Source organism: Lynx canadensis, chromosome C2, assembly GCF_007474595.2.
Source record: "Lynx canadensis isolate LIC74 chromosome C2, mLynCan4.pri.v2, whole genome shotgun sequence".
NCBI classification, from domain to species: domain Eukaryota; kingdom Metazoa; phylum Chordata; class Mammalia; order Carnivora; family Felidae; genus Lynx; species Lynx canadensis.
Genome location: NC_044311.2, coordinates 48689402 through 48706356, shown reverse-complemented (window position 1 = coordinate 48706356; position 16955 = coordinate 48689402). Strand labels below are relative to the sequence as shown.

Genomic DNA, 16955 nt, shown 5'->3' with positions numbered 1-16955 from the left:
CTTTCTCTGCCCCTCCCCTGCTCATGCTGTCTTTGTCCCTCTCAAAATAAATAAACTTAAAAAAATTATTTAAAAAAAAAAAAAAAGTGGGGCACCAGGGTGGCTCAGTCAGTTAAGCATCCAACTTCAGCTCAGGTCATGTCATGATCGCAGGTCTGTGAGTTTGAGCCCCGTGTCGGTCTCTGTGCTGAGAGTTCAGAGCCTGGAACCTGCTTCAGATTCTGTGTCTCCCTCTCTCTCTGCCCTTCCCCTGCTCATGCTTTGTCTCTGTCTCTCAAAAATGAAAAAATTAAAAAAACAAAAAACAGTTGAGGTAAGGTTGTCCAGAGGGGAATTGTGTAATTTTTTGATGCCTATGTAGTGAAAATATGATTCCAGGACAGGAGACTTCAAGTTTAATCATTTCAGATTATTGTGGTTGAGAGCAGAGCTTCTTTTATAGCCTTAGAAAGAAGGAGATTTAGCTCCTATCTCTCTGCTTTGTTTGGAGGACAGACTCAAATATTGAAAATGTGTGAGTGATCCAGTAAGGAAGTTAGGAGAACAAATGTGTAAAACATTCTTCCTATTGGCTAGACACTTAAAAACACTTCACATGTACTACATTTAAACCTCCCAACAACCCTGTGTAAGAAATTCTGCATATTTGTGATGGAGAGGGGAAAAAATCTTAGGTTAAGTGACCTATCTACAGTTGCACAGCTAGTAACAGAATCCAGTCTAAAATTCAGATGTGTTGGGTGCCTGGGTGGCTCAGTTGGTTGAGCCCCTGACTCTTCTTTTCAGCTCAGGTCATGATCTCACAGTTGTGCCATCAAGCCCTAGGTCATGTGGAACCTGTTTGGGATTCTCTGTCTCCCTCTCCTTTTGCCCTTTCTTTGCTTGTGCTCTTGCTCTCTCAAAATAAATAAAATAAAAAATTAAAGTTAGATGTGCTTAAGAGCTCAACTTTTTAATCCTTTTTGGTAATATGCCATTGTTATAATTTATTTAATAAACATGAATTTTCCATTTTTTACATGTCTGTCATTGTGCTGTGTTTTCTGAAGACTAATAAGACATTTCCTGTCTTCAAGCAGCTTATAATCTTCATTGTCTCATATCTCAGGGTTACAGCCAGAAATTAGGAAATAGAAGGGTCGTCTGTCTTGATAAAGAATATTGGGTTGTAACTATCTTCAGCATTTACATATTTAGAAAGCAAATGTGGTTAATGCTAGTTTCAAATTTAATGGGAGAGCTTCTATATATTTATATATTGAGATGGTTACATTGAAGTACATGAAGTACTTCTAGAAATCATTAAATGGTTTTAAATAATGTATTATAATAAAAAATTACCAACAAAAGTGTGGCAACTTGTTTCAAATTGCTAGAATTCATTCAAGTCATCACATTGCCTTGTTTTTTATGATACTGAGAATTACCTGACTGACCATAACCAAGCAGGCATATATAGCATAGTTAATAATGCTAATATATATATATATAATGTTAATATATTAACAATGTGTTGTATATATGATGCTAATATATAATATATAGCGTATAGTTAGTAATGCTACCCTGTATATTTGAAAGTTGCTAAGAGCTTAAAAGTTCTTGTTATAAAGAAAAAAATTGTAAATATGTGTGATGATGGATATTAACTAGACTTAACTGTGGTAATCATTTCATAGTACAAGAAGATACTGAATCATGTTATACACCTGAAACTATTATAATGTTGTATGTCAATTACATCACAAAAAAAATAGTGGGGGATTTTTTTTCTCCTATTTTGACAAATCAAGTAGGCAAAAGATGAGGGCAATATTTCAAGAAATAAAAATTTTTGAAAAATGGCAATAATATACTGGATTACCTGGGACAGTTCTAATTTTACTGCTTTTTTTTTTTTCTTTTCAATAAAGGAAGTTTATTAAAGCTATGGTTTGTTTTTTCATGTTATAATGTACCTAGGTCATTGTAAACCATAATACTCTTAAGTGTATGTCATTTTCATGTAGTGTAGGTTTTCAGAATTGCAAAGACATCATCAAATAAAAGATACAGGAGTTAATCATTTCTTCTTGGGTGTTTCAGTTGCAATTCACCAAGAATTAAGTAGCTTATATGTGTCAGAAACTGCTACTTTTTATACAAAGGTTTTTCATTCAGATTCCTTGCAACCTTATGAGATACAACCTTTGAGGGATTCAGGATCCAGGTTTGTCTTAAGATCTTAGCTCTTAAATGGTAGGACCAGATTTTCTTCACATATTACTTGTTTTATGTATTTATTTTTTTATTTTTTTTAATGTTTATTTAGTTTTGAGAGACACAGTGACAGAGTGAGAGCAGGGGAGGGGCAGAGAGAGAGAGGGAGACACAATCCAAAGCAGGCTCCAGGCTCTGGGCTATCAGCACAGAGTCCGACATGGGCCTTGAACCCACGAACTGTGAGATCATGACCTGAGCCGAAGCCGGACGCTTAACTGACTGAGCCACCCAGGTGCCCCACATGTTACTTGTTTTCAATTTTCTTTGATTCTCAAAGGCAAGTACCCATAAGTAATTAATCTGTACCAGTGCCTTATGGATTAGTAAATGGTGGCCTGATGGGTGGGAAAATGAATTGTGATAGCAAAACAAATCTAAGATGAATATAGAAAACAAACAAAAGATGGTAAAAGTAATTTAGGGACTACAAGAATGCTATATTAGATGACAGATCAGATTGCATTTTACTGCCGCTTTAACTCAAAGAAAGTGTCTCCACTCTGTTGAATGTAATGGAATTCTCTTTTTCAGTGTTTTAAAAATAAAGGGGATTGTTAAGTTCATGAGTTCTTTTTTATAAAAATTCTTTTTTAAGTCTTGATACTTGACATAATCAATGAAGTAATAATATATTGGGATTCTAGCATATTTATGATATATTCTGATTACCATGATTGTAACTTGATTCTTTTGTGAAAAGTAACAATTGTTTTTAATTTTCAGCATTTCAGGGAAAAGCTGCCTTCATATGGAATGCAAAAGGTAAAATAAATAATATATCCTTTAATTTGCAAAATACTTAAAGTATAATTCTTTTAAGATCTATATCAAAAAATACAAACTAAAGAACTTTCCTCTGAAGGATATTATTGAAAGTTCATTTTATTCTTTTGAATTTTTGAAAGACCAAAAGAAAAAAATGGTCATGAAACCATTTTCCTGAACTTTTCTCATTTCTGTCTAAAATGAAATGTTTAGAACTTTAAGAAAAATAGAATTTTCACATGTAAGTTATCTTGGGTAAATACCCTTACTCCTAATTTGAGACCAAACATTTTAATTAAAATTGAGACTACTGAAAATAGAGTACTTTAATTTATTATGCTTTATTACATAGTTACCTTATAGAGAGTAATACAGTTCTCCATCCTACTCTGTTCTCTCAGCCTTACTCTGTTTTGATTAAAGTTTTGGTTAAGTACCACCTGCCACAGTGTTTTTTCCTCCCTTAGGCTGGTGTAAATTCTTGAGGACAAAGTGTTCACTATGTATTACTTGACTCAGAGACCCCCCACCCCCAGTAAATATTGAATGAATTAATCACATGCTGTACAAGCTATAATTTCATTGTTTAAACTTGGAACTTGTTCTGATATATGTATAGTGTGTTAGAGTAGATGGGAAAATTTTTAAAGGTGAGTTTTCAAAATGTAGATAAAAATAACCTCCAATACTACTTTGAAGTAGTAGGATGGTCTTATTAATACTGTGAATATTACTATTAAAATATTAGTGTTTATCTAAAAGTTTTAAGAAAGACCTTCCCCAAATGTGAGGTTTTCCAGATATTTGAAGTTTACCCCTTTGATTTAGGTATTTACAAACTTTAATTATTTGAAAGGAAATACATTATAGACTTCCTTGTTCTCTGGAACAGCATACAAAACTTGTTCTGCAGACAAAGCCGTATTGTTTGAGTTTTGATATAACCCCTTAATGTCTTCAGTAGTTGGTTGGGTATTGGGATTTTTCTTGTACTCAGTAGTCCTACACTCAGCATTCTTTTTAATTAATGTTTATTCTTATGTGTAGAACTTAGAGCTGTCTCTTCTTGTTGGTGTGTTTTCCTTTCATAGTGCCTTGTGTTTGTTTTTTTCGTAATTTGATGCTGCTTTTCTCTTGAAAACAGGTAGACCCAGATATACAAACTGTCAGCATTGCATTTAACAAAATTTTAAATGCATTAATACCTTTGTTAAAAATGGTTACCTTCAGTTTGATGGTATTTTGATTACTACTTTTTCAGAGTTAGTCACTATGTGATGTTCTTCAACTTATTTTCCATTTTGAAATAGGAATTGGTGAATATGATTGATAACCATCAAGTAACAGTAATAAGTGGTGAAACTGGTTGTGGAAAAACTACTCAAGTTACTCAGTTCATTTTGGATAACTACATTGAAAGAGGAAAAGGATCTGCATGCAGGATAGTTTGTACTCAGCCAAGAAGAATTAGTGCCATTTCGGTAAGTAATGTCTCACTTTTTAAAATTCCCCATTTTATTTTCCATCCTCCTAGTCTTGCTGGAACTAAACTGCTTTGAAGGTTTGTAATGGTTCTTAAATAGATTTAGGATGTGTTGTTTTGAAAGTAAATATTTGGTAGTAAAGACCAAAATCTTGAATGACCTCTTATAATAGATGTTCATGAGTTTAAGATAAATTATAAATTCAGGTAAATTTTAGTATAAAATTAGAAGAAGAGAAAGCTGATAAATTTTTGTGGGATTATAAACTCCAAATAATCCCCATCAGTATAGATGCTTTAAATGTTACCACTTGATTCATTCAGCATTGTTTTTTGGTTCTCAGATTGTTTTTTCAGCATGTAAGTACACTGATGGTGAAAGCAGGAAGCCTTACATATTTTAGCTGCATTTTAAATTTTTTAATGCAATTGCTCAATAAGAGGGAATTTATCATAAAAATTAAGATACTATTTTAGGTTTATCCTATTAATACTTTTAGGTACATGTTTATTACAAACAAACAGCATTTCTGTTTGTTTAGTTAGATGACCTAGTTAAATGTATGGGTTATGTATTTTTTAATATGTTAGGGGTTTCTTGCAACATTTGATGGGTATAGTGAATTTATTTCAGTGTTACATGGTTTTTTGTGTAAATTTAAATTATAAAGATTTACGGTTATGTTTAGTTGTATGATACTGCTATTTATCATCTCCAGGTCATTTAATAAAGAATTTGGTTAGAGACTGTGTTACCAATTGTGACAATATTTTGGAGGAAATAACAGTGTACATTTTAAACTATGATTTCTAAAGAAAGTATAGCAGTCTTTTTGGTAGAATCATATTTCTAGAAATTATATAAGATGACAGAATGGCAAAAAAGAACCACTTTTGGTATAGTACAATTATATAGCTAGATTTAAGTAAGTTAAAAATATGATCAATTTTCACTAATATAATATTACACATATATATTGACAGTGGGAAGAAATCTAGGTTATTTTTTGTTTATTTTTCCAAGATCTGTTCGTACTTGAATGGGCAATTTAGTAAGTAATAAAAAGTGAAATAGTGGCCTAACTCAGTGTGTACAGGATGTACTGACTGGAAAGTTTTATTTCTGAAGTATTGTTTCTTAATTATGCCATTTTCTATTTCTAATCTCATAAATCACTGTTCTGTCACAAGATGTCTATTGGCTACTTTTAGTTACATAAATCTGTATTGGATTATCAATTCCAAGTTAATTTTTGGCAGCCATAACTTTTAGAACAAAACCAAGAACCAGGAATGAAGCAACACCAATCTCTACCAAAAACAAAATCTCGAGGAACAAAAAGTACCAACATGTATTTGCCCTCAAATTATATACAAGGTTTATAAGTTTAGATCATGATTTCTAACTGTTTTAGAAAAGTTCAAAAGAAAGGTAGAGATGAATGAGAGGATGCTATATAGAAGGGCAGTTTGAAAATAGCGATGAGAATTTGGCCTTGAAGGGCTTTTTAAGAGAAAGTGAAAAGTCAATGTAAGAGGCAGTAGTCTGCAGCTTTTAAGGGACAATACACGGTTTTAGAACCCTTGAATTTTAGTATCTGTCTCTTTTTTTAACTCCTGAAAATCTGATGAACATTTTTTCAGAAATCCCAGATTTTATGGACGTTCAAGATATTTGTCCTAAAGGAAATCCTATTTTCTTTGTAAATGTCTTTTATTTTGATTAAAGGTTGCAGAGAGAGTGGCCGCAGAAAGGGCCGAATCTTGTGGCAATGGTAATAGTACCGGATACCAGATTCGTCTCCAGAGGTAAAGAATGTTCACCTCTTGTATACAGGTAGATTTTAGTGAAACTTTGAAGTTAGAGATTCAAAAGAAAGATTTCCCCCTATTTTTATGTTGATTACTATTAAAATTAACATTTAAAGTAACTGCAGCATAGGAAGCTTGCAAACTACAAACTCCTGTTTGGATTGTCTTTTTTTTAAAGTGTGCTTTTATATTATTAAGTGACTAGAGAAATAACTTACCTGGATATACATTAGTAGATCATCACTGCACTTGAAAGGAGTTGCTGTCTTGTATCTTTTGGTACCACCATCCACTGCCATCCCTTCCCCCCCCCCCCCCCACCATTGACTTTATTGATTTTGGTATCTTTAACTTACCGTATATCTGTAGTCCTTTTCTGGAGCTCAAGATTCCATTTAGCTTTTTAAACGAACTGATTTTTCAGTCACTGAACAGAAATTTACGCCCCTAAGTGTTGTTTTCTTTTTTTTTTTTAAAGATTTTTTTTCAACGTTTTTATTTATTTTTGGGACAGAGAGAGACAGAGCATGAACGGAGGAGGGGCAGAGAGAGAGGGAGACACAGAATCGGAAACAGGCTCCAGGCTCCGAGCCATCAGCCCAGAGCCTGACGCGGGGCTCGAACTCACGGACCGCGAGATCGTGACCTGGCTGAAGTCGGACGCTTAACCGACTGCGCCACCCAGGCGCCCCCCTAAGTGTTGTTTTCTGAATGTTAATGGTTATGCCTTTAAAAAGACATCATTGGGGCGCCTGGGTGGCGCAGTCGGTTAAGCGTCCGACTTCAGCCAGGTCACGATCTCGCGGTCCGTGAGTTCGAGCCCCGCGTCAGGCTCTGGGCTGATGGCTCGGAGCCTGGAGCCTGTTTCCGATTCTGTGTCTCCCTCTCTCTCTGCCCCTCCTCCGTTCATGCTCTGTCTCTCTCTGTCCCAAAAATAAATAAAAACGTTGAAAAAAAAAATTTAAATAAATTAAAAAAAATAAAAAAATAAAAAGACATCATTGATGTATCGTGACAGTGAAAATAACGTATAGTGAACTTGAATGTAGTATTTCCCATTACTCTGTTGCAGTAAGCATTCCTATAACCAAAAAGTTAATTGTGAAGATTTTCTTTTAAACTTTTGTGGTACTTAGTAATTTGTTTAGTAAAGACACTAAAACCAAAACTCATCTCCTGTCTTTCATTCACAGTCGGTTGCCAAGGAAGCAGGGTTCTATCTTATACTGTACAACAGGAATTATCCTCCAGTGGCTGCAGTCAGACTCGTGAGTATGTTTCACTTCAGGACAGACATTTAGTTAGTTAGACATTAGCAAAAGATGTCAGTATTAAATTGGATTTTACTAATTGTTAAAGTAGAATGGTTCCGTTTTTGAATTTTGTACTAAGTTTCATACTTCACACTTTTGCTTTAGGCGTTTGTCCAGTGTTAGTCATATTGTGCTTGATGAAATCCATGAGAGAAACCTACAGTCAGATGTTTTAATGACTGTTATTAAAGATCTTCTCAATTTTCGACCTGACCTGAAAGTCATATTAATGAGTGCGACATTGAATGCTGAGAAATTTTCAGAATATTTTGGTGAGTAAATTTTATGATTATTGCTTTAGGAAGTTATCACAAAGCCACTGAATTTAGAGTTAATAAAATTTAAAAAAAAAATCAAAAAGCTAATACATTTCTAGGTACCAGGTACTTAAAATAAATGTTTAGTAAATGTTCTCCTAGCTTCTAATCTCATAGATTAGAGAATTGAGCCTATTTTTGAAAGGTGGCATCATCTGTGTTACAGCGAAGACATGTAGGTTTTTGGTGCCACCATCAGGTAATTAAGGTGGCATCAATGAGTTCAAACCGCAGGTTTGAATAATTTTTTGAACCTTTTTTTTTTGTGATTGTTCTGTGGTTTTCATGTACTGTCACAGGCTAGAGTGGCAGCTTGCTAATACTCATAGTACTCATGGCCACCTTCAGTGTGCCAGGTGTACTGTATTTGGCACTTTATCATCTTAACACCTCGTGAGGTAGGTGCTAGTATTCCCATTTTTGCCGATGTGTCTTTCCAGTATGCCTTGTAATGGTTGCATAATTTAGAGAGGGTTGAGGGGTGCCCGGGTGGCTCAGTGGGTTAAGCGTCTGACTTCACCTTCAGCTCAGGTCATGATCTCATGGTTCATGAGTTCGAGCCCTGCATTGGGCTCTTGTGCTGACAGCTCAGAGCCTGGAGCCTGCTTTGGATTCTGTGTCTCCCTGTTTCTCTCTACCCTTCCCCAGCTCGCTCACTCTCTCTCAAAAATAAGTAAATATTTAAAAAAAGAGTTGAAAGGATTTGAAACAAAATTTGACTAGCTGTAGAGTACATTTTTAAAAAATTATGCTTATCTTTTTTGCTTCCTGTTGTAGGAGAAGAAGAGGAAAATGGTGGGGGGTGGGGTAAGGGTGAATAGTTAAAATGGAAGCTTAAAGACGTGTGAAATTAGTTGCTTGTATTGTTTTGTTTGTTTGTTGTTGTTTTGATGCATGGTCCAGACCTAACATTGAATAAACTGCTCAAACTTGTGCAATTCACAGGCAGAGCTGTGAGACCACCTGAGATACTTTTTGACCTCTGATGCTATGTTGGCCTTGGTTTACAATGTATACTGCTTATTTTGCATGGTCTGAAATATAAGTAGCATTTAAGTAACAGTACTAAGAGAGGTAGTTTTTTGTGTTTTTTTTTTTTTAACTAGTGTTTCTAAAATAATAAGTAACAATTTAATATTTTGCTAGGTCTTATTTGAACTACTTTTTTTTTCTTTTCCTGATTGTGGGTACCATAGGAGTAGTGCTTCTTAAGTTGATTTCACTAAAACTTGGGTTCTGCTGGTACCATCTTGACTAGTGATGGAGAGGAAATAGACTTCCAACTAATGAGTTATGAGTCCAACTTAAAATGCTCTATTCTTTGATATATTGTGTTACTTTGTAGAACCGTGATGCTGTGTGTACAGTTTGGTAGCAGTAAAATGGTAGTAAGTGAAGAGTAGACTGCTACTTTTCATTAAATTCATTATGGAAAAATAGGGTAGAATTGTAAAAGTGCCAGGACCATCTTTGAACTTAAGAAAGGTAAGAAAGGTATTGGCCTATTTATAATCTGTTAATTTTTTTTTTAAAACATTTTGAGTATAGATTTATGTCTTGTCTGCCATAATAGGTAACTGTCCAATGATACACATACCTGGTTTTACTTTTCCGGTTGCGGAGTATCTTTTGGAAGATATAATTGAAAAAATAAGGTAAGTAAATATTAGGAAATAAGAGCTTTAAAAATACTAATGCCACCTTTTTTTTTCTGTTAAACTTTAATCTCAGAAGCTCTTTTTTAACCACTACCTTCTAAAACATTGTTTTTCCTTAAATCAGGGATTCCCAAACTTGGTTGCACATTAAAATCACCTGGAGCCCTTTAAAATCCAGATGCCCAATTCACACTCCCTACCTTAATTACATTACAAAATCTGGGCTGGTAGCCAGGCATCAGTTTTTTAAAGCTCCCTGGGCAGCAAAGTTTGGGAACCTTTGTTGTTAGTGCTTGAACCTCTCCTCTGATTGTCCTACCAAGTTTTCAGTTTTTGCTGGCTTCCATTACCTACCCTTTACATAAGATTTCCCCTAAGGGTTCTTAATTAGCCTTTTTTCAGTCTTTCATGGTTTCACTGTGCCATCCTGTTTCCATGGCCATAGTTGTGTATTTTCACAGCTCTCAGAGCTGGAGCTTCTGAAGCTCTCCCTGAACTTTGCATTTGGTATCTAACTCTCTACTCAGCAGCATTCCAGTACCACAGGTACCTTGAAGCTCACGTTTTTCCAGCTGAAATCATTATCTTCTATTCATTCCCCACCGTGCTTCCTCCAAAACGTTAAAATGAAATAATTTCTCTTTGCAAGTTTGCCTTACATTGGTTACTATCCTCCATGCAGTGTCTGAGCTGTAAATCCAAAGACTAATATTTATCAAGCAGTTGATAAATCATACCGGGATATGTTAACTGCTCTACATGCCTAGTAACTCAGTCTAAATCATTCTGTACTCCCACCTTTCCCACAGTACAAACCCTGAGAGCTTTCTCCTTGCATGTGCCCTCTCATTTCTGTTTTTTCTGCTTAAGGTTGTTATTATCTCTTCCGTGCTAGTAGTTCCTCTTCTGGTACTGTCTTCACTCTCACATATATGTGAGAGTGCCATGTATTTTCCTACAAAATCTGGTTATGTGAGCTTTCTCCTCCTTGTCAAGCCTCCTGAAATTTTTCTTTAAAAACTTGTTTAAGGACCTTGATGTTTGTCATGACCTATAGCAGAATACCTCAACTAGTATACCCAAATTATTGATCCCTTCAACACTCTGGCCATTAGCTACTAACAGCCTTCTCTGAGGGGATATACCAATTAATATTTGAATTTCTTGTTGAGGGAAGGGCTGGGAAAACACAGCCCATAGGATCAGGTTCCTGTTCCCTAGTTAGTTATCCCAAAGCTCTTTACAATCTGGCTCTATCGTTTTTTTCTAGTCTTATGTGTCTCCTGGCGTACCTATGCTAAATGTACCATTCCCTAATATGCCAGCCAGTGCCCTTTCATTCACGATTTTGTGCTTTGTTACATGCTATGTTGTCCTTTTAGACACCTTCTCCACCCTTTATGTATAAACTTAATTATGTAAGAACAAATTCCAACTTCACTGTCTGTTAAGCTTTTTCTTATCCCTCTCACAGAGCGGGTTGCTTTCTCATCAACCTGTAGCAGGTTTATCATATCTCTTAAAATACTTACCTTATTGTCAGGTACTTCACCTTTATATTTACCTCTTGCAATAGATTTCAGATTTGTCCAAGGTCAAGCATTTTGTCCTGTTCATCTCTATAACTAGAGTACAGCACAGTGCCTGGCCTATAGTAAACATGCGAATAAATATATGGACAGATATGGAAACTCTTGTGTTTTAAGATTCCACAGCTTACTTGTTAAGTGAGAAAACGGTAGTGATGGTGGGAAGGTGAAAACAAAGATCCTACAGTCAGTTGTACATGGAGAAAAGTCTGTTCAATTTTTTGGGTGGATATTTAAACAGATTTTTATTAAACTTCATGCCTGCCCTGTGCATTAGGGTCTGATCATAAAACAAGGAAAGACTTGGTACCTATCCTCAGAGCTTAAATGTAGACAGAAAGACATAGAAGCTGTCCTGTAAAGTATGACTGACCCATTCTGGAAGAAGTAAAGAATGTATTGGGAATGAGGTTATATAGCAGGGATAGACTGGGCAAGTGAGGAAAGTAGTGAAATTCAGGGTAGGAAAAAGGGAAGTGTGTATATCAGAGAGGGTAGAACATAACTAAAAGTGAGAGAGGGTATCTTAATCGTCTGTGCTCTGGTTTTGTCATCAGTAAGCTTTATTATGCATTCTCTCTTCAATTCCACTTTGCACCATTCCTCTCACTTCCTACTGTGGCACGTTTACCAATTATTTTCTAGTAACAGGTGACAGTAGTGCAAGTAAAGTTTGAGGGAACAGTAAGCTAAAATTATTTAATGATGAATTGCTTTCTTAAGCTCCGTAGAAGGCAGGGAATGTTCAGGGAACTGTAACTAAAGAGTCTCGGAAGCAAAAGAAGGGTGTATGTGCCCTTGGCATCCCCTAGTCAGCCCTAAGAGGGGAGTTGAAGGAAGGTGATCCCTCGACAGAAGTTTTCAGGCGAAGCCCCCATCTGTCCCTTCCCAGAAGAAGAGCTGAACTGAAGGGAAGGAAACAGGGTGAAGATGATATGGAGGGTTGTCATTGGGCGCTTGGCTGGGGAGGGGGGGGTTGAAGCTTACCTCTGTTTTTTGGAATTGCTGGGAAGGGAGCCAACTGTGGGTCCATCCTGCTGACTAGGACTAATCTCTGTCTCAGGTTGCCCTACCTCAAGTTGATGCCTCTATATGTATCGAAGACTTAGGGGAATCCTGGGTCACAGGTACTGAATAGGGAAGGGGTTAACACTTTTTGGGTGTCTACTATGTGTCAGGCACTGTGCTTTATCTTACTGCATTTTTCTTTTATTCTCCTGCCAATACTATTACAAGTATTATAATAAATAGGCAAACCGAAGGGCAGAGGTTTATATCTTGTCCAAGGTTACACAGGTAGTCAGTGGCAGAGCACGGACATCAGTCCAGTTCTGTCTGACTCTAAAGCCCATGGTCCAGACCCCCCTTTTCCATCTAGATGCTCTCCCTAGGTGAATTCCCAGGGGCTTTGGGATCAAAGTGTAGTTTCACTTTTCTTTGTCTCCTCCCACCCCCATGCCTTTCAAACCATTTAAGTTAGGTGGAATTCTTAGGCAGATGCGCCCTCTGTTTTTAGCAGTCACTAATGGCGTGGTGGAGTCATGGCATATAGTATTGGATTGACACATAGGAGACTTGAATACAGATTCTGGCTCTGCCATTTGGCTCTGACTGTAAGACTGAGCAGAATTAAATAGTTCTCAAGCATGAGTGGGTCTGTAGGTCCATAGATAAATTTCCTGAATTTCCTGGGGCACTAATTCAAATTCCTAGATTAGCAGACCCCAACCAGACCTACGGAGTCCAAATCACAAGGCATAGGACTCAGGATTCTGTATTTTATAAGCTCTCTGGGATTCTTATGTGCACTCAGGTTTGGAAACCTATATATTCAAAATCTGAGTCTTGTACTAGGCATTTATTATTTTATATGTGATATTTATATTTACATTAAATAGTAATGTTAACTTTTTAGAGCAAACTTAAATTACTTCTACTTACTGTAGAATTAATTTTTTTATTTTGACTGCTAATGATCTAAAGTTTTATGTACTTTGGTAGAGAAAAATGATTTTTATATAAAATGTTGGATTTTATATATTAATGAACAGCTACTAATAAACTATTTAGTAGCATTCACTAGAAAGCATAATGAAATGTTCTTTAAAATCCTCTTTAAAACCCGAAAGTAAAAAGTCACAGATATTTGCTAAAACCAGAGAGTTTGCAAACGGTTTAAGCTATTTAAGAATTTTTTTTATTTATTTTAGATATGTTCCAGAACAAAAAGAACACAGGTCCCAGTTTAAGAGGGGTTTCATGCAAGGGCACGTAAACAGACAAGAAAAAGAAGAAAAAGAAGCAATCTATAAAGAACGCTGGCCAGATTATGTAAGGGAACTGCGAAAAAGGTACGTGTTTTTTGCTTGTTTTTAATCTAATTTGAGAGCACAGAGGCTAAATGACTAAAACAAAAAAGCAGAGATTGTCTTCTTGAATTTGTTTCTAACTATTGTTATCCCAGTAATAATTCTATATGTTAATTGTGTTTTCCCATTTGCTGATTGAATTAATTTTAAGATTTTAAGATAACAGTTTGAACCTTAGGAAACTTGATCAGGTATTTCATGACTTCCTATTTAACTTTGATAGGTATTCTGCAAGTACTGTAGATGTTCTGGAAATGATTGATGATGATAAAGTTGATCTGAATTTGATTGCTGCCCTTATCCGACACATTGTTTTGGAAGAAGAGGTTAGTTTTTTGTTTGTTTCTTGGTGATGTAATTTTAATTTCATTAATATATCAAGACCCTGAGAAAAGAAGAATAATTTTTTAAATGCTTTTTACAAGTAGCATATGGAAGAAATTGTTTTGACACTAGAAATAAGAATCTCAGAATACCAAAATTGAGGCATTTGATCTATTTGAAGAAAAGACTAAACAAATGAAATATCTGCGTTGTAAATCCTATTTTTAAAGAGTGAGCTTCAAGATGACTAGGTGGTTCAGTCAGTTAAGCATCCAACTCTTGATTTGAGCTCACGTCATGATCTCACAGTTTGTGAGATTGAGTCCTACATGGGGCTCCACACTGGCAGCACAGAACCTCTTTGGGCTTTGAGAGAACTCTCTCCCTCTTTCTCTGCCCCTCCCTCACTTGCTTTCTCTCTCTCTCTCTCTGTCTCTCTCTCTCTCTCAAAATATTAAAAAGAGCGAGCTTCTATTCTTTAGTTATAATCAGTAAATAAAACTTCCGAAGCTAGTTTAAATGTGCACAGAAGTTTACATTTAGTGTGTTTGGTTACGTGATACTTTGTAATGGTTATTTCCCCTCCATATAGGATGGTGCGATACTGGTCTTCCTACCAGGCTGGGACAATATCAGCACTTTACATGATCTCTTGATGTCACAAGTGATGTTTAAATCAGGTATTATGGAAATGCATTTTATTACAATTCTAAGAATAGTACTTAAATCATATGCAGCATGTTTTTTTTTTCTTTTATTTGAAGAAGCGTTGCTTAGTCTAAGGCTGCCTCACTGTAGGAACTTGGTGGTCTTAAGCCCAGGTTGGGTTTTTTCAAAAGTTGGATCTCTTTCTCTCTTTTTTAAAAATAAAGTTCTAGGTCAGAAGATGAAGGTGGTAGGTATATGGTGAAGTTCTTTATTTTGGTATTATGAGAATATTTTACTTCTTTTTCTAAATTTGCCCAATAATATTGAGCCCTTAAAGTTAAGATGTTGGTACTTGCGTTTGTTTTTTCACTCACTGCTGCATTTAATTGGGCAGAAAAGAAGGTTGAATTTATCCCTTAGCCCAGCGTTTCTCAGTTCTGAATATACAAGTCACCAGAGGTGCTTCTGTAAAATTCAGATACTCAGACCCCATCCTCACCCCAAATCTGAGAATGTGACTTGAACGTCTGTAGTTTTAAAAAATTCTATAGGTGCTTCCAATGCTTAAATAGCATGTTTAAGAGACATAATCTCTTATGTCTCAGAAATATATGGTACCATTTTTCTCCTATAAAATGCAGCCAGAGCATTTTCAGGAATAATTAATAACTTCCAGTCAGTAAAATACAAAGCAAATTCTATTTAGTATTGTATAATTCTAATTATATTTTCTAAACTTAATCTCTTGAAGTGCTTTTGACACATTTTATTTTTACAAGACACTAAAAATGTTTTGATCTAAATGTATTGACTGAAATAGTAAAGCAGTATTTTTCATTCTTTGCTAAATCCCATTGTAGTAATGTCCTCAAAACATTCTCTATAATTAAAATTATTTACTGTTCTCTAGCTGGAAAATGTTTTTATCTGATTATCAGGGCTTCTCTGTAATGAAATAACTACTTTCAGTGATAACTTTTGTCTGTAGAAAAAGTGTAGTTGTGATTAAACTATGCAATTGAATTATTTTTTTTAAACAACTAGGATTCTTTTTTTGGCCGAACCTTCTAACGTTGGTCTCTCCCACCCCCCAAAAAAACACTACTGTGTGATCTACTTTTAGTTTTAAAAAATGTGAGTATGTGTGGGGCACTGAGCTGGCTCAGTCAGTAAAGCATGCAGCTCTTGATCTCACGGTCGTGAGTTCAAGCCCCATGTTGGGTGTAGAGTTTACTTCAAATAAAAAATGTTGAGTATGTGTATATATTTACCAGGAAAAATACAAGGAAGATCTACCAAAATGTAACACTACAATTACATGCTGTGATATTGGTTATTATAATTGACTTTATTAATTTTCTAATTATTCTCAAGGAAGGAGGTATTAATTTATACTTTTACCACCTGCTCAATTCTTTTTAAAAAGAAATCTTTCCAAAGTTTAACAAGAATGTTTTTTCTCAAGTTATAGTTTTAAAATTTAGCCTTAATAATTGGCTGTACTCTGTTGACCATGTTAAAATGGGCAAAAAAATTGGTCTAGCTCTATACTGACTAAAGGTGAATTTTGAAACTCAATTTATCGAATGCTTATCAACTTATTTTTTTCTTCTCATAAGAGTATAGACTTTGTTCCTACTGACTACTGTAGTTGTGCAATATCAGCAGTCTAAACTCTTTTTACCCCAATTATGTTACCTTTAACAGAATTGTTTTTACTTTCATTGTTTTACCTGGCTACTGATTTTTTTTTAACTTGTAATGAAACATTTAAACTTAGAGAAAACTAGAGAATCGTATAGTGAACAACATATACCAATGACTTCAATGCAGCAATTATTTTTGTGATCTAATTTTTTCCTTTTTAAAATAAATTGCGGCTGTCATATTATCTCTCAAAATATATGCATCTCTAAAAATGTACTTTTCTATATAATATATAACCATAGTACCATTTTTATATCTAATTCTTAACATCATCTAATAATTCAGTCTATAATCAGATTTTCCCATTTTCCCCCAAAAGTGTCTTTCACAGCTACTAGTTCAAATTACAGAAAATTGTAAGCCAGATAAGTCTTTTATTCCACATAATCACTTTCATATCCCCCTTACCTTCCCCATGGTAATGATTTGTGGAAAAGACTAAGCTAGGTCCACCTACCTAGACTTTCTAGATTTGTCTGAATCTGAGTCTTCATAATATCATCATTTGATCCTTTCTTACCTATACTTAAAAAATGGAAGTTACATCTTAAGGCCTAATCCAACTCAAAGTAAATTATTTTTGGCCTGAGTATTGATCGAGTTAATGCATTTCATATTGTGTTACAGAGACAAGTAATTCAGAGCAATCTTTTAGCAATATCAATTGCTTGACAGCTTTTTACTACCTTTTAAGATTTGTAACCCTTA

General features: G+C 35.1%; 1 protein-coding gene across 1 annotated transcript in view; it reads left to right on the top strand.

Moving 5' to 3' along the window:
• DHX36 (DEAH-box helicase 36) overlaps nt 1-16955 on the top strand; it is a 51476-nt gene that overhangs the window by 9718 nt on the left and 24803 nt on the right. The window contains exons 4-12 of the mRNA XM_030328964.1: nt 2986-3024; nt 4338-4508; nt 6240-6319; nt 7516-7590; nt 7741-7907; nt 9526-9607; nt 13410-13550; nt 13792-13894; nt 14485-14572. Coding sequence (XP_030184824.1) covers nt 2986-3024; nt 4338-4508; nt 6240-6319; nt 7516-7590; nt 7741-7907; nt 9526-9607; nt 13410-13550; nt 13792-13894; nt 14485-14572 — 946 coding nt within the window. The remainder of the gene's footprint in view (nt 1-2985; nt 3025-4337; nt 4509-6239; nt 6320-7515; nt 7591-7740; nt 7908-9525; nt 9608-13409; nt 13551-13791; nt 13895-14484; nt 14573-16955) is intronic.